The following is an 11791-nucleotide window of genomic DNA, read 5'->3' as shown; positions in this document are numbered from 1 at the left end:
GAGAGAGTTGTGAACAGACGTGTAAGAGCTAAAATGCCAAATAAGCTTTAGAGAAATGGCTGTATGAACTTCCTTCTTTGCATGAGTACTTGGTATAGATTACCCTAGATGCTCAAGTAGTTAATGGAAGAGGTTTTAATTAAGAGGCTGTGTTTCTGGTAAAGTGAATAATTTGCTTTGCAACAGTTCCTGCTTTTGATCAAATATTGAAAATTCATTATTAATACCAGACAAATGGAGATGTCCACATGCAAAGTTTTGGCATAAAATATATGCCAGAACTGAAGTCAGTGAAGGTTTTTTTCTTGGTATTTAAGATTCACTGGAAAAGTAAGAGTGGCATCTATGCCAAGAATAAATGCTGGTGTTGCCAAGTGCTTCTTTGAGTGATTTTATCCAACATGAGACTAAACATTGTATTAAATATACATATAGCTAACTGCAGTTGAGGAATCAAATTTCAAATAACATCTTTCTGTGATTTGAGACCAAATTTGAAACTTTGTCTAGTGCATAGGTAAAGGCAAACATAAAATGCACTAGCATCTCCCATATCTAACACCTAATAAGGACATATGTAAATCGAACTTCTGAAGAAACTATACTTATTTGGCTCTACTAACCAGGACTTATCTCAGAGATGTTTCTGCATGAATTTTTGATCAATGGCTTGCTTCCGCTCTACTCAAAATTATAATTACTACTGCAGTCTCTCATGGTGAAAAGACTGAAAGGTAATGGAATTCTTGAGGAGAGAAGAACAACTAGTTGTAAAGGAGATTTTTACCTACGTGTAACTTTAGTCTATGCTAAAAGCTAAATCCTCCCAGACTCGTTCTCTCATCTATGCATAGAGAAAGATGAGTCTCTATTTCTGTTATTAAAGAGGTAGCTTAAGAATATTAACCTCAATAAACTAAGGCTAGCCTTTTTGAGCACCTTCTAGTCATTCTTAACAAGCTAAATAAGAACAAAATTATCTTAAAGACAGGCTTATTTTCAGAGAACTTACACAATGATTTTTACACTGGGCAACATAACATACTCCAAACATCAATCAGTTATTTGATTGTACAGTGATACCACTCTGGAAGCCCCAGCTTTGTCTTTTGTTTTACAAAGGTGTGTCAGTAACTGCATCTACAGTTCTGGTTCCCTGAGCACTGACACTCTGGGCTTGGCTGAATTGCACCTTAGCCCCTTTCCAGGCTACAACTCCCTTGTAAGATGTAAGGAACCCGAGGATAAAGAGGGAGGAATAGACTGAAATATTCCATGGATGCAGGATGTGGACATGGATGGGGCATGCAGCCAAACCAAGGAACTTAAATTAAAAACACTCTCAGATCTTGCTGAGTGGTCATAGCCAAGACAACTAATATTTTTTTGCATTAGTCGTCACTGACACTGTGAGCTCTATGTCCACCACAACTTTTCAGCACTTCATTCCTGTTCTGGTAACATCTCAGTTTCTTTCAATCAGGGACACACAGAGGAGCTAGTGACTCACTGTTCCTACAGATATGGAGTAGTTAAAGATTCACACTTGTAATATAGAAGCCTGTGCTAGGTCATTCTCCATTCTCTGAAGAATATGAGACAAACTATGTGCTGTCAGATTTCTAAATTCAGTTACTCCTTTTCTGTGCAAATGATGCTTTAGTAGATTCAGGAGACTGATTTTTATTCTTGAAGTTGATACTCTGTGCTTCAGCTCCAAATTACTGCTGTCATTGAAATTGGGCTTTAGAGGTTGGAACGATCGAAAGTATCCAAAGAAATAAGCAAGCTACTTCTTTATTGGCATTTGCATATACTGTTAGCCAAACTACTATCCATGTAATGGGAAAGGAAAATGCATATTTTCAAAAGAGAAGAAACTAGATGAAAAGAGAATATAGTATTTTCTTCTTAGAGCAAAGTGCACTTGCTGGTTTTTTTGTGGTTTTGTTTTTCGTTTTATTGCTTAGAAGACAACATGAGCTAGAATGAATGTTTGTCCATCAAATTCAATCAAATTCAACTAAAATGAAAAAAAAAGAATATTTTGTTTTATTTTTTAACTATTGTAAGAAGTAAATGCTTGTGATAAGACTGAACTATTTCAAACAGAATTTTCCCCCTCCTGGGTTATGTTTTCTGTACATTTCCCCTAATTCTTTCAGTACTTTCAGTTTTTCCTACGTATTTAACTTCAGCATTGTTTTGTAATGGCACAGTAGACCTTTCTAGGCACTAATGTTCAAATAAACACAATGGGCATCCCATTTTGCTTCATGACTATTAAACACAGAGCTTTTGAGAACTGAGAAATGTTAATTGAAAATTATATCTAGGTTGTATCTAGCTATTTGTTTTCTTTCGGTGGTTCAGCTCCAAGGAATAGCAAGCTGTGGCCAGGCTCCCTGTTTGTTGACTTCTCCTAGTATAGTGTGGTGCATGGGAACTTCAACAGAAGTTCCAGAAGTTCAACTAGAAAGACATTGCTAGACACAAGATGGCAACAAACTTCACTAGTGAATCATAATAGGGAAGAATCTGCTCAAGAAACAGTTCTGGCTGGGGTGACTGAGGGAAAAAACAGATACTCTACTTCAGAATTTGTGCAGTGTTCTCCCCAAAATAACTTAAAAAAAATACTCCTTGCTAATCCACCTTTTAAAAAACATGACTTTTAGAAACATCTTTTGACTTCCTCTTGAAGTCAGTACTTGTCTCCGTGTGTGGTAAGCAGTTCAATCATCTCTTCAGAAGCTGTAATGAATTTGATTTTACAACTAGGAAGTTAGTTTTCATGAGCAGAGTATACAAAGAAAAAAACTTTATTCCAGTCCTAGCAGTAGATGTCATTATATGGTTGTGGAGTAGTCTTTCAACATATAGTATCACAATTAATTCTATCTTCATTTCTACCCACAATTTCCAAGGAATAGTCAGAAGCTTTGACCTTGAATCTGAACCAGGAGATCCACCTCAGCTAAAAAGTACATTTCAAGTCTCTAGTGAAGAAAACCTTCCCACCTTCCCTCAGAGCTATTTTGTGAGCAATTTAAAGTCAAACATAATCATTGATTATATGTTATGTAAAGGAACAAGAAGATGAGAATAGAGGGCTTAAAATACAGTTTAAATTGATGTCCACTGTAAAAGAAAAAAAGTTCACTGCATTTTTACTTCTGCAAATGATGTAGTCTTCTTAAACGTACTGTTAGATTGAGCAACATTTAAACTTACAGTAATATGTTGCATATTAAAGTTGATATGAAGTACAGTTGATATGAGGTTCTGAAGCTGTTTTACCAAAGAACTCACTATATTTTTTATTATACTTTAATAAGTAAGAGGAAGAACACTAAAACAGATTAAATGGCTTCCTCATGAATCAGTAGTAGAGTCAGGCATGGGATACACATTAGTTGGCACCCAAGGGCCAGGTATTAACTTTATAAATTTCTTGTTGTGATTTCTTAATTACAACAGTGTAAGACTTTACTAAAACACATTGGCTATTCATTTGTAAAATCTTCCATAGTCTTTCACACAAGATAAAGTAGAACTTAATGGTGTCACCAGTTATACTAATTTCAAGTGAAAACTTAGAATGTAAGCACACAAGAAAGAAAACTAGAGAGGAAGCCTCTACTGATGCCAGACAAAACTCAAGATTGCAAGGGTTATGAACTCCTTTAAAACTTCTGAAACCCATCCTGTTATTTTAAAGAAAGGGTCTTCTAGCTCAAGGACTTTAGAGATTTGAAACAGATTGTGTAATTTTAAAACAACTGAGATTGAAAGCAATTTTTTTTTTCTTTTTTTGCTGATAGTTAGCATTTGACATATATTTTTACCTTGAGCAACACAATAATTGCACAGAAATGTTGTCTGATTATTTGGCAGTAGCAGCCACTCTTTCAGCAAGCAAGTGTGATAGTTCTCTGAACAAGCAGCATTTTGCCGGGTGCCAAATGACTGGAAAAATGCCCAAGATCCACACACAGTTAAAAAAAAAAGAAATAAAAGCTATGCTGTTCTAACAATAAAATAAACTGCTGATTGTTTTTTGATGTAGAAAAAAGAGGAGAATAAGAAAATCATCCTTTGAATTCCTTCAAATCACAAAGAGAAAGCATATGTATGCTACTCAAATAGTCCATTAAGAGTAACTTGTCTGCTGATGATTGTAATAGATTGCGGTGTCTAGGTGAACGAATAAAGAACTGGTAGAAAAATGAAAATTTCTTTCTGAGTGCTTTAATGAATTACTGTGTGTATATGAAGCTAAGGCTTTCAGATTCAAAGGGTAAACTTTAATGAATATCTGAAGGAGAAAATGAAAATGTCAGCAATTTGTATGTAGAGGAAGTCCAGATTTTCTGTCAAGTCAAGGTCCAAGAGTCTGGATTTCCCCAGTTCTATTTTTATTCCAAGCAAGGAGATAAATTTTGAAATCAATAAATCCATGAGTAGAAATGAATAGGAATGGTATAGGGAGAAACTGATCAGAAAAACGAAAGTGAAATCTTGGAAGGCAAGAATTATTGGGATAAAACAAGGATTGAAAAAGTTTCTAAAAAAATTGTAGACTTTGCAAAGAATATTAAAAATATGTTGGAAAATAAAAACAACCTTCAGTTAGATTCTTGTCTTTACAGCCTAACCACTGCATATTTCCTTCTGTTAGTTATATCCTTGTTTGGAAAGGGAACTGAGGCCCTGAAAGACAGGTAACTTCAGATAAGAATAGTTTGAGAAATTATTTTGTTAGAAGTAAGCACTAATTTCAGAGGCTCTACAAGCACAACTTCATGTCTGTTTTGAATTTATATATATTCATGAATGAGTTCAGAATGAACACACCCCTTGCTAAAAGTTTCCTTAACCTTATGGCATTTGAGTAGCAAGAGCTGAAAATTGGAAGTAGACTTCTATTATTTACATGTCGTGTATTCTTGATCTTGATGGCACTTTTAAGGAGGTACTAAGAGCTTTGCACAAACTAAAGCACAGCAAAAGAAAGGTATTGTGATGTTTATTTTCCAAGTATAGATTTTGCTCCAAAAAGTTACTTGAATACTAATATATCCACTCTGTTACACACTTAATTTTATCTATTATCTGTACTGGAAATATTCTTTATTATCTCACCATGAAAGCATTTTCCTTCACCTGTACTTAACTTATGAAGCATGTGGATACTTGGATGCAGCACCTTTCTGATTGCTGCCTTCCAGCTTTTCCTTTTTTTCCAACCAGATGTTGAAGATTTGTGTGTTTTTAATATGATACAATGTGTACTTAAACTGTTTATGAATAGTCTGACATAATAGATACATGCAGTTCTGCCCTGTGAATATCTTGGGTCCAGTGTGTCCTTTCATTCTCTTATTTTTAGTGACAGGTCAGTAAAAGTAATAACATAGCAGGTGTGATAGCAGCAGCTGGTAAGTAGTTAAAAACAATAATATGCCTGAAAAGTAAAATTCATCAAATCTCAGAGAACTGAATATAGGAACATATCTATTCTTAACTGAAGGCTTGGGCATCTCTGAGATCAAGGATACTAGTGGTACCTGGCAGCCTGGTTGGATAATTCCTATGCTTGCTTAAAGCAGTTGCAAACTCTAATGGATGACACGGAAAAACTTAGCAGTTGAATGTAAGGGTTGACTTACTGAAGTAGAAGCCTCTGTCTCCACATACGAACTGAAGAGCATCAACCAGCTCAGCACCACACAGTGTTTCTGGGCCAGCAGCAGCAGAACTGGTTAAGGTAAGCAAACACAGGGCAAGGTAGAAGAAATGAATGTAGGACACAGTGTGCATCTTCACCTGCCAAGGAAGGAAAAGTACTGTGTCAGTTTCCCAACAGAGTCTTAAAAAAAAAGAATCCTGCACCTGTGTAAACTGATAGCGCATATGTACTGTAATTTGTTAGACAATATATGCAGCATCAGAATAGGCTGCAATCTACATATTCTAGACTTCACATTTGGTAAACTGATGACTTAATCTAGCAAGTATTCTTGGTTCACACTCACATGTAGTTAGAAAGCCTTGCAGGAATTATGATTAATAGTTGCTCTTGTTAGAGAAAGATATGGAACAGTACTACAGAAAGATGAAGAAACTCAGGAAGCCTGGAATAGTTAGGGTATGGAAGATTGGACAGCCTTATGCTGTTTTGTTTGTGGCCAGGTAGGCTAATAGGGAAAATAACAGCTGTCTGTCAATGCACTGGGTCATGTGGAAATGGTATATAAGAGCTGTATAAACTTAAAAACAACAGTGCTGTCATAAGAATAAACGGCTGTTAACTAGATGAAAGGAAATTTTGGCCAAGAGGAAAAAAATAAATTATTAGAACTCTGTGGTTGTCCAGACACTTTACAAATGAAAACATTAAGATAAAATAAAAAAAGTGTTTTAAGATAGAACTTGCTGAAGTTACTGAAGAAATTCTATGGGACCTTCTATAATAGGGGACTACATTCCATGATTCTTCCAGTCTTCTGTTACAAGCAGGTTAACATTTGGAAACATTCAAAAATTAAGAAGAGAAATCGTGAAGGAATTTTTTTTTTTTGTATTTGATACAAATACAGAAGCCGGTATGCTTCCTCTATCTACTTAGTTCAGGTTTGGCTATGAGGTATAAATACAGGTGATGAATGTTTCCTCACACTTGGATGCGAAGTCTTTTTTTCCCAGACTGAAGGTTGAAGTATGGTTGATCCTCAGTGGGTGTAAATTTGCACAATTGCATTTTGTCTACTTCCTTTAGAGTCACTTAATATCAACAGAAGATCTTACTCAACATAGCATTTTTTGAGTCCTAGGAAAATCTATTTCTATTTAGTATCAGAACAGTGAAGAATGTCCTTAATGCATTTTCTGACCTGATTTAGATCATTTGACAAAAATGCTATCTTCAAAGGGTGTAAATCTGCATTTAATTTCATTCTATTGCAAGATTAATTTTAGCATTGCAGTCAGGTAAGAGGTTATGAATCTTTCTTTTATGTACAGTTAACCTTGGCTTAAAACTTCCTTACATTAGCAATTGGAGTAAAAAAGTAGTATTTCCTGAAATTTCTTTTAGGGATTTGTTCCTCTTATTTTTTCACTATTTTTCTGAAAAACTGACGAAACTCTCTATTGTCTGGTCATACGAGAGCTGATCCAGTGGGATATTGAGCCTTCTCTCATTTAAGTCAATAATTTGTAAGTATTCTTTTCTTCTTGGCAAGAGATCTTAGCATCTTGCTGGATGAGTCCCCTATTTCAGCTTAAGTCAAAGCTGAGTAAGAAAAAAGTCTATAAATAAGTCAGAACGTACCCCTCTGTTTTTCCTGATAATATTTCCACTGCGAAAATAACAAGCAAATCTAAATCCCAGGTTATCTCATGAAAAGAAAGAATAATTATTTTCCCATTCACAACAGTCTTTAGCCAACTTTGCCATGGAAAAACCAAGTTTTAATGCATGGACATCTGCTGACTTCAGTGGCAGATGGAGGAAGGTCAATTATAAATGAATGATAACACATGGCATTCTTTCCTGTAATTATTCCATATCTTAAAAACATGAACTTCTTTTTTCCCTTGCCATATTTTTTAATTTTAAAGATTGATGTTATGCACCTGTGGTTTAAGATGGTTCCTAGTTCTGAAGAGGTAAAGCAGAAAGCTGTCTAGCACACAGGCTGAGAAGGCAGAAAGACATTGTAAATACAAGAACGTTATGTATTTAACAGTTTGTTCTTGTGTAATATTTGGTCCAGAAATAAATATAAATCTTAGACATTTAACAATTTTGTATTTTTCAAGACTTTTCAGCTGGGTTACATTTTAAGATAAATATCAGCTCTAGACTACAACAAAACAGATTATCTACTGTTTTTCCTTTACTGGAGGCCAAAAAGGCTGCACAGTATAAACCACAGAGAATTTCTACACTTTATCTCCAAATTTAAAAGCAGTCAAGTACTTGCAAACAAGTAAAAACTTTGGGAGAGGGAAAAGATCAGCATGTTTCTGGGACTCAATTACTTTTTTAATTAAATGCTGTTGTGTCAAAACTAATTCCAAAACTAGCTTAAGACTTTAACTATACTTCATCAATTTAATTAAATACAACATTAGTTGATTCAATATGTTCATAGTTAAATCACAGTTCCCATTATTTCTAAGGAGAATAGTCTTAAGAAAATACAAAGTTATAATCCAATATTGCTTCAGGTCCTTTGCAAACAGTCAGAGTTCTTACAATGTCCCCAGTTTCACTAGAAAGTTGAGACTTTAAAAGAAAATGCATTGGCATGTGGGTGGGGTTTATTGAAGCATCTAATTACATTTGGAAATTGAATACAGGTTCAGGATGAGCCTGGTTAAACACTTCTTTTGGTTGCATAGAATGACTGACCATATTTTCACAGCTGGAATTTCCTCTTTTCTTTTTTTTTTCAGTAAAATAACCAGCTTTTGCTGCATTCCTCTTTTAATAGTCCAGAAGAATGGCACCACAGAAGAATGTCATATATGAACACTCTACATCTCTTTTACATCTTAAATCTTCTATATAAATCCACTTCTTCTAACAAGTTATCAGTTGGCACAGTTTGTGCATAGGAGTTCTTCACATGCTTCGTCATTTTAATAACATAATGACATTCATAATAATTATAAATATCTTGATGTGAGAAAAAATTCTTATGGATAGTATATGCTATAGGAAAAAAAGTTATATTCATTTTGCTACATAGTTTTTGGATCTAATTACCAAGTCATAGTAAAAGTTTACAATTAGCATTTAATAACAGTATTTCCTAGCATTTATTATATATTAAACATATGTACTTCAGGATGGATCAAGGTTTAAATACTGCTAATTTTGTTTTAAAAAAATCAGGGCTACATCTTAACCTAAATCAATATGCTCCATTGATTCCAAGGAAGCCTGGCAGGATGCATCAGCTGAAGAACTAGCACATTACTTTTATGTCTCTTAATGCTTTGCTCAACACTTAAAAAAAATACATCTTCACCTTTCAAGTAGACTGGAAAGGATGCCCATTTGTACATTAAGAGAATGGTTTCATCCATTGAATTTACATACTTGTTCTTCTGAATCACATTAAGGAAGGGAGTAAGTCCCTCTAAAAAAAAATAATTAGGCCCTAAACAATTAAAACAAGAGAATTCTGTCAACTGCATAAGTGTGCCTTCAATCCAGTAAAGAGAATAAGTTCTTGAAGAATATAAATTTGTTGATAATGGAAAGTTGAACAAGAGCCAATTGACAGAAACAGAGGTCAATGCACATACTGAAGCCAAATTTACCTAATGACAGCTTATATTAATGACTAGAAATTCTAGAGCCATAACATGAAACTTCATATGCAAACTTTCATGAATCAGCCCTCCCTACAAGAAAAAAAACTTGGAGAAGAACATGTAGGAGAATTTCCATTTTCTTTATATACAATTGCTTGAGCTATACAAATATGCAAGGTCAGCAAGAGTTGCAGCTGGGTTCTAATGTAAAAAACAAACAGAACTTCACATTTACTTTTAACATACGAAAGCAAAAAAACAAGCAAATGCAACAGTGCTGCCAGAAAATTGCTGCAGTGACAACATCCCTTAAAAGTTTCTGTGTGAAAGCATGAAGATTTTATCTCTGTGTTTAACAAAACTACAGAAACTTAACATGTGTACAATGTTCATTTTCCTATAAAAATCTGCACCTGCAGAAAACAGCTAAAAGTTCTTGTACAGAAGCATTAATTAACAATATAGACAATGATGTAGTTGGACTATTTAATAATGACATAACTGAAATATTGTGAAGTTCTCTGAACAGAAGTGATATTTAAGACATGTATCTGCAATAGTTTACCCTTATACTTATCTATGTAATTGCAACTATTACATACAACCATTTTCCAGATCACATAAAATTGCATGTTCAGCAATTTAGAAATAATTCTCAATACTAAAATAATGCTATTGAAAAGTGCACATACTCTTCAAAGCAGAAGCAGACAACACACAGTAAAATAAAACTAAAAATTATTTGAAATAGTAATAAAGATTTACCTTCAAGAAATCACAAAAGCAGCACTTAACTAATTGTGTTGAAAGACTGTTGATTTTTTCCATTGCTTCTTAAAAGTGCAAAGTCTGGAAATGAATTTGTTAGCAGTAATGATGAGAAAAAAGAAATCCAGAGAGATGTGAGATGTTGAGAGCAATGTCACATTTCAATATTGAGGACTTTATTCCATTGCGCAGGCTCTATCTGCTCTGATTTTAGCAGTGACAGTGAGATTTAGCAAACAGAAGAGGGATTTAGAGAAAATCCTCACATTTATCTACATTACACAGACACTGTAGACAGGAAACAGCTGGGGGAGCATTTGCCTTCTCTCTCTCTCCCTCTTCTGGCAAAGTTACCGAGTAAGGACTTTTTTGGGCATGGTGACAAATAACATCATACCTTTGCATTTTAAAACTAGAGCACAGAAGCATATTTTTTCCCCTTTAAAAGAATGTGAATTAGTGACTGAGGGGTTAGCAGACAAAAAAGCTTATGCTGCCACGGAAAATAAGAGAAGGTATTTTGGTTAACTTTCGGGTGGCTATGTGTACATTTGCATTTTTGTGTGTATGTGTCTGCTTTTCAAATAGACAAAAACCTCCATAGGTAAAGGCATCGTCTGTATACCTTTATATTCCTGTGTACATCTGTGCACATTTCATTCATGCAGAGACACAAGTATTTTATTTATTTCATTTATTTTAACCTAGAGAGATGGGCAGACGGTTTACTTTGTTTTAAGTGCATCTTTATGTTATTAAACTTGGCACGCCTACATGCTGACTAACAATTAAAACCACTGACTCTCTGTGCTATTAACCCTAAAATAGCAGTTTGTCATTTGCTAAAAGTAAAAGAGTTGTTGAGCACTGCTTGTAAATAGGACAAAACAGCTCTGTGATCCTTTAGCAACCACACAGAAGTCATACAATTTCCTAGAATTTACAGTACTATGAATGTAGTAACTCAAGTAGCCCAGTTTGAAAGGCTTCTCTTACTTTTATCTTAAATGCTCTCTTGTAATTGTAAGGCGATTTTCCCCTTTTTAGTAGCAATTTTTATAATTACTCTTAATAGTTTAAGTGACACTGGGAAAGAGAGAATTTAACTTTGTTAGTTCTGAAATACCTAACTTTTGCCTTTTTATTCTTCCTCAATTATGAGTATATTATAAATAACACCAGCTGGCCAGCAGCATGCTCTCACGGGTTATGATGTCATTCAAATCCCTCAACTGTGTTAGTGGCTTGCAGTGTGCTCCAAGCCAGCTGTTTTTCTATTTATAATGTATGCTTGCATTTCAATACTTAGCTATTGAGAATAAAATTGAGATGCTGTTTTATGGATACAGTTTGTACTTGTTAGCCTTTGATTTTGGAAGATGGCATTTAAAAGTAGAGGATTAATCAAGACTGCAAACAAATATATGTCACAAACCATTGCGGTTGAGGTGCTAGATGTACTATATTATTAAAAATAATAATTGAGATCATATTGTTTCAGGTCCTCAGTTTTCACTTTGAACCATATCATACTAGCCAGGCAGAAAGGGTGTAGTTGGTTATTAGTATCCTCTATAAATGGCTAATAGTCTGCTCTGTGTAATGTTAAGCTGGTTAGGGTTAGCTAAGCTAACTCCTTGGAAGGGGCTTCCTCTAATTTTGCATAATGGCAGAATCACAGGTAATTTTG

At 34.5% G+C, this 11791-nt stretch overlaps 1 protein-coding gene across 1 annotated transcript; it reads right to left on the bottom strand.

Annotated features, from left to right (window-relative positions):
* Positions 1–5667: 5667 nt before the first annotated feature.
* Positions 5668–10305, bottom strand: LOC678666 (insulin-like growth factor I; the record flags this gene model as incomplete). Its single annotated transcript, NM_001303149.1, is given in 2 exon segments — positions 5668–5829; positions 10099–10305. Coding segments are annotated over 2 exon segments (225 nt in total), but the record flags the coding sequence as incomplete, so codon positions are not given.
* Between the last annotated feature and the right edge of the window lie 1486 nt (positions 10306–11791).

The sequence above is a fragment of the Meleagris gallopavo genome, chromosome 1 (assembly GCF_000146605.3).
Source record: "Meleagris gallopavo isolate NT-WF06-2002-E0010 breed Aviagen turkey brand Nicholas breeding stock chromosome 1, Turkey_5.1, whole genome shotgun sequence".
Classification (NCBI taxonomy): domain Eukaryota; kingdom Metazoa; phylum Chordata; class Aves; order Galliformes; family Phasianidae; genus Meleagris; species Meleagris gallopavo.
Note: the sequence above shows the minus strand (reverse complement) of the source record. Positions and strands in the feature narration are given on the sequence as shown.